This window comes from Enhydra lutris, unplaced genomic scaffold, assembly GCF_002288905.1.
Source record: "Enhydra lutris kenyoni isolate GAN:26980312 unplaced genomic scaffold, ASM228890v2 scaffoldscaffold3, whole genome shotgun sequence".
In the NCBI taxonomy this organism is placed as follows: domain Eukaryota; kingdom Metazoa; phylum Chordata; class Mammalia; order Carnivora; family Mustelidae; genus Enhydra; species Enhydra lutris.
In genome coordinates, this window is record NW_019154087.1 from 42,746,671 (window position 1) to 42,761,029 (window position 14,359).

Consider the following 14,359-nt stretch of genomic DNA (forward strand, 5'->3'; position numbering starts at 1 on the left):
CACTTAGCATCTGATCTACTTTACTTCTTGATCTGTCTCTGCGGTGGAACAGAAGCAGGTTCCATGAGGGCTGAGTTTTTGTCTATTTTATTCACCGCTGACCCCTCAAGGCACTGAGCCCGGCACGCAGCGGACCCTCTCTCAACATCCAACAATTAAAATAATAAAAAACAGAGATGTTTCTTTCGACACCTTTTCTTTACCCTCATCTCACCCTCTGCCCATCAGTGAAAACAGTCTCCTTACTTTCCATTTATCCCAGGCCCTCTTTCCAGCTCTTAACACAAACCTACACATTTAATAACAGAAAATAGAATGATGGAGCCACTATTCTGGGCCAGGGACAATGCCCGGTGATTTCTCATATGTTTTTAAGGTAAAAAATTACTCATAGTTCCAGTTTTTCACAGTAAGAACCCGAAAGCTCACAGAGAAGTCTCCCCAAGTCCCACAGCTTACAAGTGGGAAAGGCTGGACTTGAACTCAGGTCTCTGGCTCCGGAACCAGCGTGTTTAACCTCCCGTGTCAACCCGTCCCTGCGGGAGGAGGTGGTTGCCGCCTTTCTGGCAGCTAGGCGCTCCGGATTTTCCTCACCTCTTTATCCTGGACTCATACTCTATCTTCTGTTTGGTCATCTCCTGCTTCAGGCTGGACACTAAACTGTGCAGTGCGCTGTGGTTGCTGGTGGTGTTGCCCACGAATGTCTCACTGTTGTCACTGCTGCTGGTGGCACGACTACTTCGACCTCCCACACTCCTCCGGTCACTCTTGTTTTCATAGTCCCCAGGGTGGGAGAGGTCGTCCTGCGGGGGCCCATCCAAAACAGGGTCCTCAAAATTAGCCCCGTAGAAGTCTTGCTCTGGGCAGGTGGTGGTGGAGGAGCGACAGGAGTTGGAATTCTCGGGGAGGGAGATTTCGCAGGAGGACGTGGACCAGGTGGCACTGTCGACGCTCTGCTTGTCATCCAGGTTCATCATGGAGAACTGCTGATGGACGTTGTCATAGGTGGAGAGCCTGTTGTGCTGGCCTGACTCTCCTCCTTGCTCTTTCTGCTTGTTATCCCTCAGGGTCACATAGCCATTGGGCAGCCAGCTCATACTGCGACCGTTCATGGGGTTCCCAAGTGTGTCGGGGTTCAAAATGCCCATTCGCACTGTACCGTTCTGGACACTGTGGGTACCCATTTTGGTACCAGACCCCTTCAGGGAAGAGGTCCTTCTGGCCTGTAAGCTCCCATTGGGAGTGGTTTGGGTTTTCTCCAGACCTTCCACATTACTGCTGCTGAAGGATCCGTTGGTGACGATCCCACTGCCCTTACTGAAGGCAGGATTCTTTTTGACCATGAGAGGGGGGCTCCTAGACACATCCAGCTTGTGAACGCTGTTCCTCGGGCTGTTGGTTTTACTACCCGGTACAGCTGTGGGGGATCCGTTATCCATGCCGCTTCTCTGAGGAGACTCAGACTTGTCCCAAGAGCACCGCCTACCAGGACTGTCCTTGGTATTATTGTTCTCCTTGTTCTGTAGCTGACCCATGGTGGCTTTCTTCTGAATTTCATTGTTATTGTTACTCACTCCATCTTGGGGTTTGCTTTGCGGTTCTGCCTCTTTGGGGAAGAGGCGGTCGTGTTTGCCAATCATCACGGACATCAACTGCTGGACCACCACAGTGCCTAGAATCACATAGGAAACATAGTTATACGAGTGAAATAGTTTTATTTCCCACTTCGAAAGTGACTCTTAAAGAACCACAATCAGATGAACATTCAGCATTATTATCAGTAGTGCTGAACTATATTCTTTTTTTTTTTTTAAATATTTTATTTATTTATTTGAGAGAGAGGCAGTGAGAGAGAGCATGAGTGAGGAGAAGGTCAGAGGGAGAAGCAGACTCCCCGTGGAGCTGGGAGCCCGATGCGGGACTCGATCCCGGGACTCCGGGATCATGACCTGAGCCGAAAGCAGTCGTCCAGCCAACTGAGCCACCCAGGCGTCCCCTGAACTATATTCTTAATGATAATAGCAATAGAAACTAAAAGTTCTTGAGCATTTACGTTTGCCACAAACCACACCAAGCACTTTATTTTTGTTAGTTGGGTTTTAAGACAAATCTCCGAACGGGTGGTTATTATCATTGTATTGTAAATGTTAAGTAACTTGATGAAGGTCACAAAGCTATTAAGTAGCAGAATCAGGACTTCAAATCAGAGCTAGCTAGTTGCAGAGAATAGGCTTTAAATCATTAGACAGCACTTCCTGCAAGTTTGAGATTTATTTATGAGAAATCTTCCTTAGGAGGAGGTCAATGTGATCTCTCATCTGACAGTTGCCTCAAACCACCAAGGTATTTTAGTGGCATTTCTTAGTGGAACCCTATATGATCTCTGGTGGATATGGGGTCTGTCTGTCTAATGTAGAAGGATAAGTTCCATGAGACTTTTGTTCACTATTCAAAAGTTTCAAGGCATTTTAAGTGACATCAGCCAGAATGGTGTAATAAGGATCTCCAAAAATCCTCTTTTGTGTAAAAGCAACTGACAGAAGTATCCTGAATCAACATTTGTAGGGATCTGGAAATTAATTAAAGGCTTGTCACAGTCTGGAGAATTTTTACTCAAGAAAAATGGTGGCTCAGTAAGAAACAGCAAGCTCTGTGGGGTTTTAACTTTGTCCCCATCCTCTTCTCCCCAGCTTTGCAGTAGCTTTGAAAGCTAGTATCCCACAGTCACAGTGGGAACCAGCAGCTTGGCAGCCACTGCAATGGACAAAACAGAGTTGGAATTCCAAACTCCATTCCCAGAGTACTGTCACTGCTTGACCTGTTTGTGGTTCCCTTGAAGACCCCCCCTCACAATGTATGTCTTTAATTGATCTGACCAGGAATGTGACCAGCGGGAGAAGAGCATTTTTCTCAGGGGCATTTGTCAAAAATAATGAGGGCTCTTTCGTTTAACATCATGGCTGCCAGAAGCAATGGAAAACAGTTGGGACAGACAACAGGCTAACCACAAGCTTAAAAGGAATCTGAGGAATGTGATTTCCATGGGGAGGGGGGGTTGAAAAGCTTGGATCTATTCCTGGGAGTCTAGAAGACTACATGCATCTTTAGGGTTATGTACATGTCTACAGCTGTTTGTATGCTCAGGAAAGAATTGAAAGTCCCTAGTCTCTGCCCTCTGGCTAATCTTGAGGCTCTGCATGAGCAGAAACTGAAGGCTACTGCAGAATTGTGAACTACCCGACTGTCAAGGTTTGCATACATTTTGCCCTATGGTTAAAAAAAAGGGGGGAGGGACTTATTGGCCTAGGCAATTTAAGGAAATCTTAGCCAATAATTAGTTGACAACCAAGCAAACCAAGCATAGACATCAGTGGCCACATATGGCAAAGAATATAGACTTTATAGAATTAGTCCAGAAAAATCGCTAGGCAAACAACAACAAACATAAGGAAGAGGAGGACCTGATATCCAAAGTTCTCACATTATTATATTATTACAAATGTCTTTTCAGTGAAAATTTTGAGACATGTAAAGAGTAAAGGCATTATAGCCAATACTCAGGGAAAAAAAAAAACAAACTCTGAGGAAGCCCAGACAGTGTACTCACTAGACAAAGACTTTAAATCAGCTGTTTTAAATGTGTTCTAATAACTAAAGGAAACCATGTCTAAAGAGACCAGATGAAAGATGTCCAAAGAGACGAGATGAAAAGGGGAATAATGTCTCACCAATTTATTTATTATCAATGAAGAGACAGAAAGTATAAAAAAATGAACGAAATAGGGGCGCCTGGGAGGCTCAGTGGGTTAAAGCCTCTGCCTTCGGCTCAGATCATGATCCCAGGGTCCTGGGATGGAGCCCCACATTGGACTCTCTGCTCAGCAGGGAGCCTTCTTCCTCCTCTCTCTCTGCCTGCCTCTCTGCCTAATTGTGATCTCGGTCTGTCAAATAAATAAATAAAATCTTAAAAAAAAAAAAAAAGAACCAAATAGATATGCTGGAGTTGAAAAGTATAAAAAACAAAATGAAAAAAAAAAATCAGTAGAGGGAAACAACAGCAGATACGAGCAGGCGGAAGAAAGATTGTTATACCTGCAAATAGGTCAACTGACGTTATCCAGTCCAAAAACCATAAAGGAAAAAAAAGGAAGAAAAATAAACAACCTCACAGACCTGTGGGACACCATAAAGTATGCCAGCGTATGCCTAACAGTAGTTCCAGAAGGAGAGTCCCAAAAGAGAAAGAATATTTAAAGAAATAGTTGCTGAAAATGTCCCAGTTTGATGAAAAACATGATCTGTATATCCAAAAGGATCACCAAATTCCATGCTAGATAGATGTCAAAGGATCCAAACCTAGACCCACTGTAGTCAAGCTGTCTTAAACCAAAAACATAGAAGGACTCTTGAAAGGAACAGAGAGAAGCAACTCATGTACAAGGGATCCTTAGTAAGATTAACAGCTGATTTCTCATTGCCAGAAGGTAATGCGATAAGATATTCAAAATACTAAAAGACTGCCAAGCAAGAATTCTATATCCAACAAACCTATGCTTTGAAATGGGGGGGAAATAAAGACATTGATAGATAAACAAAACAGAGAACCTGTTACTAGCAAACCTGCTCTACAAGAAACAACAAAGCATTAGGCAGGACATTTTAAATGATGAAAAGTCCTATGAGGAAGAAAATATTTCTCTTACACAGATGAAAATATCATGGTGTCTATTTGATTCTTGTATCTTCACTATGCACTGTAAAGGATGAATTAGAAATGAGTATAAATCTCAGACAGCAAAAATAACTCAAGACAATAAAGGATAAAAAAGTTAATCCATTATTAAAAGCAGTAATTTATTAAAAAAAAATCAATGGACTTCTCAGGTTTTATGGAATACTAGCTGAAATCTCAAGTATATTTTCACATATTCCTCATTGCCTTCCAAGCTGAGCTCCTATCCCTTAAAACTGGCTGTTACCATTAAGTAGGCTTCTCAAGTAGTTTCCTAACTTGGAGCCCCCCGCCCCAAGAACCCAAGAAACTCCTTATGTATTCATTTATTCATGTACCCACAATAAACAGTATAGGCTAATGCAGACATCAATCATCTTTGCTTTGACTTGAAATATACTAATTTGATGTGTTAACTGGGTTTATATGTTGTTGCTCTTAGCAATAGTCTCCCGTAAATAGACACAGCAAAACAATTTAAATTCCAGTTAGTAAGTGTACTTTCTATACAAAATACTAAAATTGAGATTTGGTGGGGAAAACAATGACAAGGGCTTTGACAATGCAGATTCCTCCCGGAAACAGCTACTAAATGGCTAGCTGTCAGGGAGTAGAGGCCTGATCTGGCTGGGGTGAGGCCACTCTTTAGCTTAAAGCAACGTGTTGGCAAAATATGACTCTGAATGTAATTCAAAAATCCAAATTTTGAATATGAAAAAATGTGTTAAATCCATCTATATCCTGCACACTTCTGTGATAATCCAAAACCTAACAGTACATTTAGATCCCAAATCTTCAATGTGCCAGGTCTGATTCTGGGTCAGTGTTGCTCAAACATTAGTGTTCATTCAAATTACCTGGAGATTCTGTTAAAATGTTTTGGGTGGGGCATGAGATTGTACATTTCTAACCAGCTCCCAAATGACATCAGCAGTCATCCAACCTGTCCCCTTCTCAGCAGCAGCACCCACCTCCCTCCCCGGTAAGGGAAGACAGGTTTGTCTGGGGCAGCAGGAGGAAATAAAATTCTCCAGGTGGAGAGGGAAGGGTCTGGTTCAGATTCTAATGTCACCTGGGAGCTTCAGACTTGCAGGACCCACTGAAGACCTTCTCAATCGGGGAACTTGCACATTAACAAGATCTCCGGGTGGTTCCTATGTATGTTGGAGTTTGAGAAACAGTGATTTAGGTGGAGATGTTTCACTTACATCTTTTAAATTAAGTTTCTCAAAAGGCTGTGAGATAGGACTTAAAATTTTTCAGAAGAGAAAATTGAGGTTCAGAGAGGTTAAGCTATTTGCTCAAGGCCACCGAGATGATAATAGACCAGGGTGAAATGTCATACTTTGTCTTCTTACTCCAGAGCATGCCCTCATTCTAGATGTTTCAGCTGTTGGAATTTAAGCTGTAGCAGCAACAAGTAAGCTTGGAGTTGTTCTAAGCAAGAAACTAAATAAAAGACATCTATGTATTGAATCAGAGTTGTGGAAGAAAAAGGACTCAAAAGATGAATGGTATTATATATCCATCTTTCCTTTTTTAGCCACCTCTGAATTTGTCCTCCTATTTTCTGTGCATGTAGGAGTGAATCTGATGAAAAGATTTTAGTATAGTTAAAACGGCTGTCAACACTGTCGTTTATGCACTGTTTGAAGACATGTGTACTTAGTCCTATTGCATTATTTGCTCATATGACAGACACACTTTCAAATATTAGCCGCCTCGATTATATATGCCTCTGTCTAGTACTTTGGGAACATGGAGCTTCCACACATCACTAGAATATTAGCATCTGAAGCATCAGTGCTTCTCACCAGAGCTGTGAACTATGCAGGGCATTTAATTAATTGAAGAGTGACATTCCCAAGATCTCCATGACAAGTCTGTGAACAGTCATGACAAGTTACCTGCCATAATTATAGAGTGACTGTCAGGGCCCTAGTGATCTAGAAATCTCTTTCTTCTACCTTGGGAGGCTTTGCTTTCATCTAGTATCCAGAATAATCAATGGCAATAGTTCTTGCAAAGGGATTTTCTTTCAATTTTTATATCTTTTTCGGACAGACTAGCTTAGTAATGATGAAGTATGTGTCACTATATACTCTTTTTTTTACTTTTTATTTCCTCCTCTCTGTCATTCTCTTCCTTGGGCTGCCTATGAAAAGCCTGAAGCCCAAATAATGAGGTCAGAGTGGTTATGATCACTAGCCCATTCTGAAGAGTCCAAGCAGATTCGGGGGTCCCAGTGTGCTATGTGGATCCTGAACTTCCCCTCACCTGTATACATTTATAAAGGTTGAATTTAAATACCACTTTATAGGCACTTCTTCACAAGAATTGGATAAGAATTCAACGTTCCTTTAAAGGTACCTAGGCACTTTAAAATACACGTACATATCAGGTGTATATGACAGCCATCTGTGAAATGTAGTTTCAATTTGTGTTTTTTTTGCAATGACTAACCTTATACATGTGTCATTCTGTACATGTACAGATGTCTGTAAGTTATATAATGAATTTTGACAAATGACAGTCCTGGAAACACCATCTAATCATGAAATAGGCAATTCCCTTGTGCCTGTTTGTAGCCAATTCCCTATCCCCACCTTCGAACCATGGTAATCACTGATCTGCTTTCTAACACTATAGTTTTTCTTTTTCTAGAATTTCATATAAATGGAATTATACAGTATGAAGTCTTTTGTGTCTAAGCATTATTCACTGAGTGTAATACTTTTGAAATTTATCCATATTGTTGGATGTAACAACAGTTCATTATTTTCATTGCTGGGTAGTATTCCATTTTATAAATATTCCAAAAATTGTTTATCTAGTCACTGATTGATGGACAACTGATCTGATTTCAGATTGGAGCTATTATGAAATAAAGTTGATATGAACATTTGACTAGAATTTTGGGTGAACATGTATTTTCTTTATATGGGGCTAAATACTTAGCACACTGCTCTCTGTTGGGTCTTATGGCTAATAAGTAGTTAAGTTTTTAAGTTAAGTTAAAAGTTAAGTTTTTAAGTTTTTAAGAAGCTACCCAACTTTGCAAAATGGCTCTAACATTTTGTATTTCTACCAGCCAAGCCTAGTATTTTAAGTCTTAATTTTATACTTTGTAGAGGATGTGTAGTGGTAGCTCATTATAGCTTAAATTTGCATTCCTGTAATGACTAAAAATACTGAGCATCTTTCCATGTGTTATTTGCTATTTGTTTATCTCTGATGAAATGTCTAATTCAGATCTTTCACTCATTCCCCTCCCCCCACCTGGCTTCACTGTCCTATTATTTGTGTGAGTTATTTATATACCTTTAAAACAAATTCTTTAATCAGATATTTGATTCACATTATATTCCTCATTTCTATGGCTTGCCTTTTTGTTCTCTTAAGGATATCTTTTGAAGAGCAAAAGTTTTAATTTTGATAAAGCCCAAATTCTCAATTTTTTTTTTATGGTTAGAGTTTTTTGTGTCCTAGTAAGTCTTTGACTAACTCAAAGCCATAAGGTTTTTTCTCCTATATCTTCCTCCCTAAGTTTTATGCTTTTAGCTCTTACATTTAGGTCTATGATCCATTTCAAGTTAATTTTCTGAGTGATGTGAAGTAAGGATAGAGGATTTCTTAAAACAGATATGAAATTTTCCTGTATCATTTGTTGAAATGACTATCCCTTTCCCACTAAACTAACTTGGCACATATGTCAAAAACAAATGATGACATGTGTAGGTCTATTTCTTGACTCTGTTCTATTACATTGAGCTATACGACCATCTTTATGTTGATACCACACTGCCTTGATTATTTGTAGCATTATAGTTAAGTCTTAAATCAAGTAGTATATTTCAACTTTCTTTTTCCCTTTCAAATTGTTTTGACTATTCTGGATAATTTTTATTTCCATGTAAGGTTTACAAGCAGATTGTCAATTTCTACAAATAAATTTTTTCTCTGATATTTTTGAGAATTATGTTGAGACTATAGGTAAACTTTAGGAAAATTAATAGCTTATTGATTTTGACTATTCTAATTGATGAACATAGTATATTTCCCCATTTATATAGTTTTTTAAATACATGTTTAGTAGTCTTCAGGATATATGTCTTGTGCATATTTTCTTAAACTTATCCCTAATTTTTGATATTTATAAGTGTTGTTCTAAAATTATATTTTTATTTCAATTGCCATCAATGTTATTGCATAGAAATAAAATGAATTTTTATAAATTGACATTGTCTCATATGACCTTGGTAAGTTCACTTATTAGTTATAATAACTTTCCTTGTAGATTTCCTAGCATTTCCTACATGAGTTATCATCTTGTCTGTGAATAAACAGAGGTTTACAACTTCCTAATTTGTGTGTCTTTAATTCCTTCTTAACACTTTCTTGTCCTGGCTAGGATTTCTAGCACAGTCGAAGTGCCAGAAGTAGGCAATCTTACCTTAGGGGGAAAGCAGTCCATCTTTCACCATTAAGTATAATATTATAACTAAATTTTTTTTTACAGGTCACCTTTGTTAAGATCCTTTTATTTCTAATTTGCTGACAGCCTTTACCATGAGTGGTGTTAGATTTTGTAAAATACCTTTTTTATATCCAAGGAGAGGATGAAAAAAAAATTTGTCTGTTAATATGGTGAATTACAAAAAAAAAAAAAATATGGTGAATTACATTGATTTTTAAATAGCTATCCAAGTTGGCCTTCCTGGGATTAAAACCCACTGGTTTTGGTTTATTATCCTTTCTATATGTTCCTGAAGTCAGGATATTAGGGCCAAAGACATTAAAAAATATCAAATAAAATAAGAGTAAAGGTTAAATATAATGTCTAAGAAATCTATTTGGTTGTTAAAACTATCAAGAAATGCAAGGAAGTGATTGATACAAATGTTTATATAGTAAAATAGAGTTATAAGTAAGTGTGGGAGTAAGATGGAGTAATAGGACACAGAAAAGGACTTTGGGATGCTTAAAAAAGTTATATTTCTTGACCTGGGTGGTGATTTCTAGAGTATTTGTCTTATATAACTTCATAACGATGTGTATGTATGTGCATTATTGGTGGTTTTCATTATCATATGCCTTCAAATTTTTAAAAAATATTTTATTTATTTGACAGAGAGAGAGAGACAGTGAGAGAGGGAACACAAGCAGGGAGAATGGGAGAGGGAGAAGTAGGCTTTCCACTGAGCAGGGAGCCTGATTCGGGGCTCCATACCAGGCCCCTGGGATCATGACCCGAGCTGAAGGCAGATGCTTAGCCAAATGAGCCACCCAGGTACCCCCATATGCATTCTATTTTATATTTTAAAAAGTTTTAGAAAACCATAGACTAAAGGATCTGTAAGCTTCTTATAGCTTCACATTTTATTCGTCTTATGTCTGCTAAACTCTTCCAAAAGAAATTAAGTTTTCTGGACCAACTAACTTACTGCCCCAAATCTGGTGTTCAGTTGATATTGCCCTAAATATCTGACAAGGAAATGAAGCTGAGTTGATGCAGGCAAACACTTAAAAGCTTTCCTTCTGTCTGATAAGACATAGAGGAGAGGTGCCTGGGTGGCTCAGTGGGTTAAAGCCTCTGCCTTCAGCTCAGGTCATGATCTCAGGGTCCTGAGATCAAGCCCCACATTGGACTCTCTGCTCAGCAGGGAGCCTGCTTCCTCCTCTCTCTCTGGCTGCCTCTCTGCCTACTTGTTATCTCTCTCTGTCAAAAAAATAAATATTTAAAAAAAAAAAAGACATAGAGGAATGAAAATCTTAGAATTTTCAAGAAAGGAACACTATCAGGATTATATTTTGTTCTAAATAAGCTCAGAGTAAAAATGAATTACTCATTCTTTCTTCTTCCCTCTTCCTTATTACATTCTTAAATGTTCAGTTAGTCCAGTTTTTAGAAAACAACAATACTACTAATGGCCATAGATAGGAAAGGTATTCAAGCAGTAAGTCCTGCTGGAAACAAACAGAAATAGAAGTTCCTTGTGGAAAATAATTTGAAGCATTTTATCATCTAGAAAACAATTCATATTTCAAACCACAGTTTAATAAGCAGCATTATCTTACAGAAGACCATCTTTTTCTATTTCTTGAAATCAGTCAAAAAAACCCAAAGTTAATAAAAATATATTAACTTAATATGTACTGGCTAGAATGTTTTAAATATCATTTGGAGTTCCTCTGTCATAATGGTAGTTAGGATGGCTTTTTATGTACCTGACAGTATTCTAGGTACTTTATGTACATTAATTCATTTAAAATTTTTGAATAAAGTTTTACATATGGAAAAAATATTAAAATAGTTACTTACTGAATTTTCTGAAAATTGTATGAGGCTCAAAAAGTGAACTAGATTTTTCTAGTTCCTGCATAATACTTCACAGCTGATTTGTTCTTATAAGGCTACTGAGGAATCTTTTAGTAAATTATTATGTGTAGTAAACTCAAAAAAAATGCCCAACTCCCAAAGAGAAGACTTTTGCCCTTGAAGAACTGGAGTCAATAAATGAAGTTACATTCTCACCAAAATACTAGCCAATAGCATCCAACAGTACATTAAAAGGATTATTTACCATGACCAAGTGGGATTTATTCCAGGACTGCAAGGTTGGTTCAACATCCACAAATCAATCAATGTGATACAATACATTAATAAAAGAAAGGACAAGAAAAAAAAAGAACAAGAACAAGAACCATATGATACTCTCAATAGATGCTGAAAAAGCATTTTACAAAGTACAGCATCCTTTCTTGATCAAAACTCTTCAAAGTGTAAGGACAGAGGGTACACACCTCAGTATCATCAAAGCCATCTATGAAAAACCCACAGCGAATGTCATTCCCAATGGGGAAAAACTGAGAGCTTTTCTGCTAGGGTCAGGAACAAGGCAGGGATGTCCATTTTCATCACTGCTATTCAACATAGTACTAGAAGTCCTAGCCTCAGCAATCAGACAATAAAAAGAAATTAAAGGCATCCAAGTCGGCAAAGAAGTAGTCAAACTATCACTCTTTGCAGATGATATGATACTTTATGTGGAAAACCCAAAAGACTCCACTCCAAATCTGCTAGAACTTGTACAGGAATTCAGTAAAGTGTCAGGATATAAAATCAATGCACAGAAATCAGGTGCATTTCTATAAACCAAAAACAAGACAGAAGAAAGAAATTTAAGGAATCAATCCCATTTACAATTGCACCAAAACCCATAAGATACCTAGGAATAAACCTAACCAAAGAGGCAAAGAGTCTGTACTCAGAAAACTATAAAGCACTCATGAAAGAAATTGAGGAGGATACAAAAAAATAGAAAAATGTTCCATGCTCATGGATTGGAAGAACAAATATTGTGAAAATGTCTATGCTACCTAAAGCAATCTATATGTTTAATGCAATCACTATCAAAATAGCATCAATGTTTTTCAAAGAAATGGAACAAATAATCCTCAAATTTATATGGAACCAGAAAAGACCTTGAAAAGCCAGAGGAATGTTGAAAAAGAAAGCCAAAGTTGGTGGCATCACAATTCCAGAGTTTAAGCTCTATTACAAAGCTGTCATTATCAAGACAGTATGGTACTGCCACAGAAACAGACACATAGATCAATGGAACAGAATAGAGAGCCCAGAAATAGAACCTCAACTCTATGGTCAACTAATCTTCAACAAAGCAGGAAAGAATGTCCAATGGGAAAAAGACAGTCTCTTCAACAAATGGGTGTTGGGAAACTTGGACAGCCACATGCAGAAAAATGAAACTGGACCATTTCCTTACACCACACACAAAAATAGACTCCAAACAGATGAAAGACCTCAGTGTGAGAAAGGAGTCCATCAAAATCCTTGAGGAGAACACAGGCAGCAACCTCTTCAACCTCAACCGCAGCAACTTCTTCCTAGAAACATTGCCAAAGGCAAGGGAAGCAAGGGCAAAAATAAACTATTGGGACTTCATCAAGATCAAAAGCTTTTGCACAGCAAAGGAAACAGTCAACAAAACCAAAAGACAACTGACAGAATGGGAGAAGATATTTGCAAATGACTTATCAGATAAAGAGCTAGTACCCAAAATCTATGAAGAACTTATCAAACTCAACACCCAAAGAACAAATAATCCAATCAAGAAGTGGGCAGAAGACAGGAACAGACATTTCTGCAAAGAAGACATCCAGATGGCCAACAGACACATGAAAAAGGGCTCCACATCACGTGGCATCAAGGAAATACAAATCAAAACCACAATGAGAGACCACCTCACACCAGTCAGAATGGCCAAAATTAACAAGTCAAGAAAGGACAGATGTTGGTGAGGATGCAGAGAAAGGGGAACCCTCTTACATTGTTGGTGGGAATGCAAGCTGGTGCAGCCACTCTGGAAAACAACATGGTTTTCCTCAAAAAGTTGAAAATAGAGCTACCCTACGACCCAGCAATTGCACCACTGGGTATTTACCCTAAAGATACAAATGTAGTGATCCGAAGGGGCACGTCCACCCAAATGTTTATAGCAGCAATGTCCAGAACAGCCAAACTATTGAAAGAACCTAGATGTTCATCAACAGATGAATGGCTATAGAAGATGTGGTCTATATATACAATGGAATACTATGCAGCCATCAAAAGGAATGAAATCTTGCCATTTGCAACAACGTGGATGGAACTAGAGGGTATTATACTTAGCAAAATAAGTCAATCAGAGAAAGACAGTTATCATATGATCTCCCTGATATGAGGAATTTGAGAGGCAGTGTGAGAGGTTTGTGGGGTAGGGAAGGAAAAAATGAAACAAGATGGGATTGGGAGGGAGACAAACCATAAGAGACTCTTAATATCACAAAACAAACTGAGGGTTGCTGGGGGGGAGGGGAGGAGGGAGAGGGGGGTTGGGTTATGGACATTGGGGAGAGTATGTGCTATGGTGAGTGCTGTGAAGTGTGTAAGTCTGATGATTCACAGACCTGTACCTCTGGGGCTAATAATATATTATATTTAATTTAAAAAATAAATAAATGGAAAAAAAAGTAAACGGAGTTACCATAGAGTTACTTATTTCTCTAACTTTATTAGAAGAGAAAAGGTTCAGACCAACCAAAAGAGAGCTGATTGGGAGTCCCTGTCTGGCTTAGTCAGCATAGCATATGACTCTTGATCTTGGGTTGTGAGTTTGAGCTCCACATTGGGTATAGAGACTATAAATAAGTAAACTTTGGGGCGCCTGGGTGGCTCAGTGGGTTAAGCCTCTGCCTTCGGCTCAGGTCATGATCTCAGGGTCCTGGGATCGAGCCCCGCATCAGGCTCTCTGCTCGGCAGTGAGCCTGCTTCCTCCTCTCTCTGCCTGCCTCTCTGCCTACTTGTGATCTCTCTCTCTCTGTGTCAAATAAATGAATAAAAATCTTTAAAAAAGAAATAAGTAAACTTAAAAAAAAAAACAAAACAAACAAAAGACAGTTGATTGTTCTCTTGATGAGGATGTAAGGTAATCATTTACTTACCCTCCATGATAGTCAAAGGATCTTCCACTTTGGGACGCAGGATATTAGGGCCAAAGACAGTGGCCAAGTTCTGCACACTCATTTTGTTAACTCCAGAATAGGACTGTACTTCATCCAAGAACC

General features: G+C 38.7%; 1 protein-coding gene across 8 annotated transcripts in view; it reads right to left on the reverse strand.

Moving 5' to 3' along the window:
• Positions 1-14,359, reverse strand: part of LOC111153929 (Rho GTPase activating protein 24) — a 501,171-nt gene that overhangs the window by 4,372 nt on the left and 482,440 nt on the right. For all 8 annotated transcript variants that reach the window (XM_022513262.1, XM_022513253.1, XM_022513280.1 and 5 more), the window contains 2 exons: positions 14,237-14,358; positions 595-1,672 (listed from right to left, as the gene is read on the reverse strand). In XM_022513262.1, the coding sequence (XP_022368970.1) occupies positions 595-1,672; positions 14,237-14,358 (1,200 nt within the window). The remainder of the gene's footprint in view (positions 1-594; positions 1,673-14,236; position 14,359) is intronic.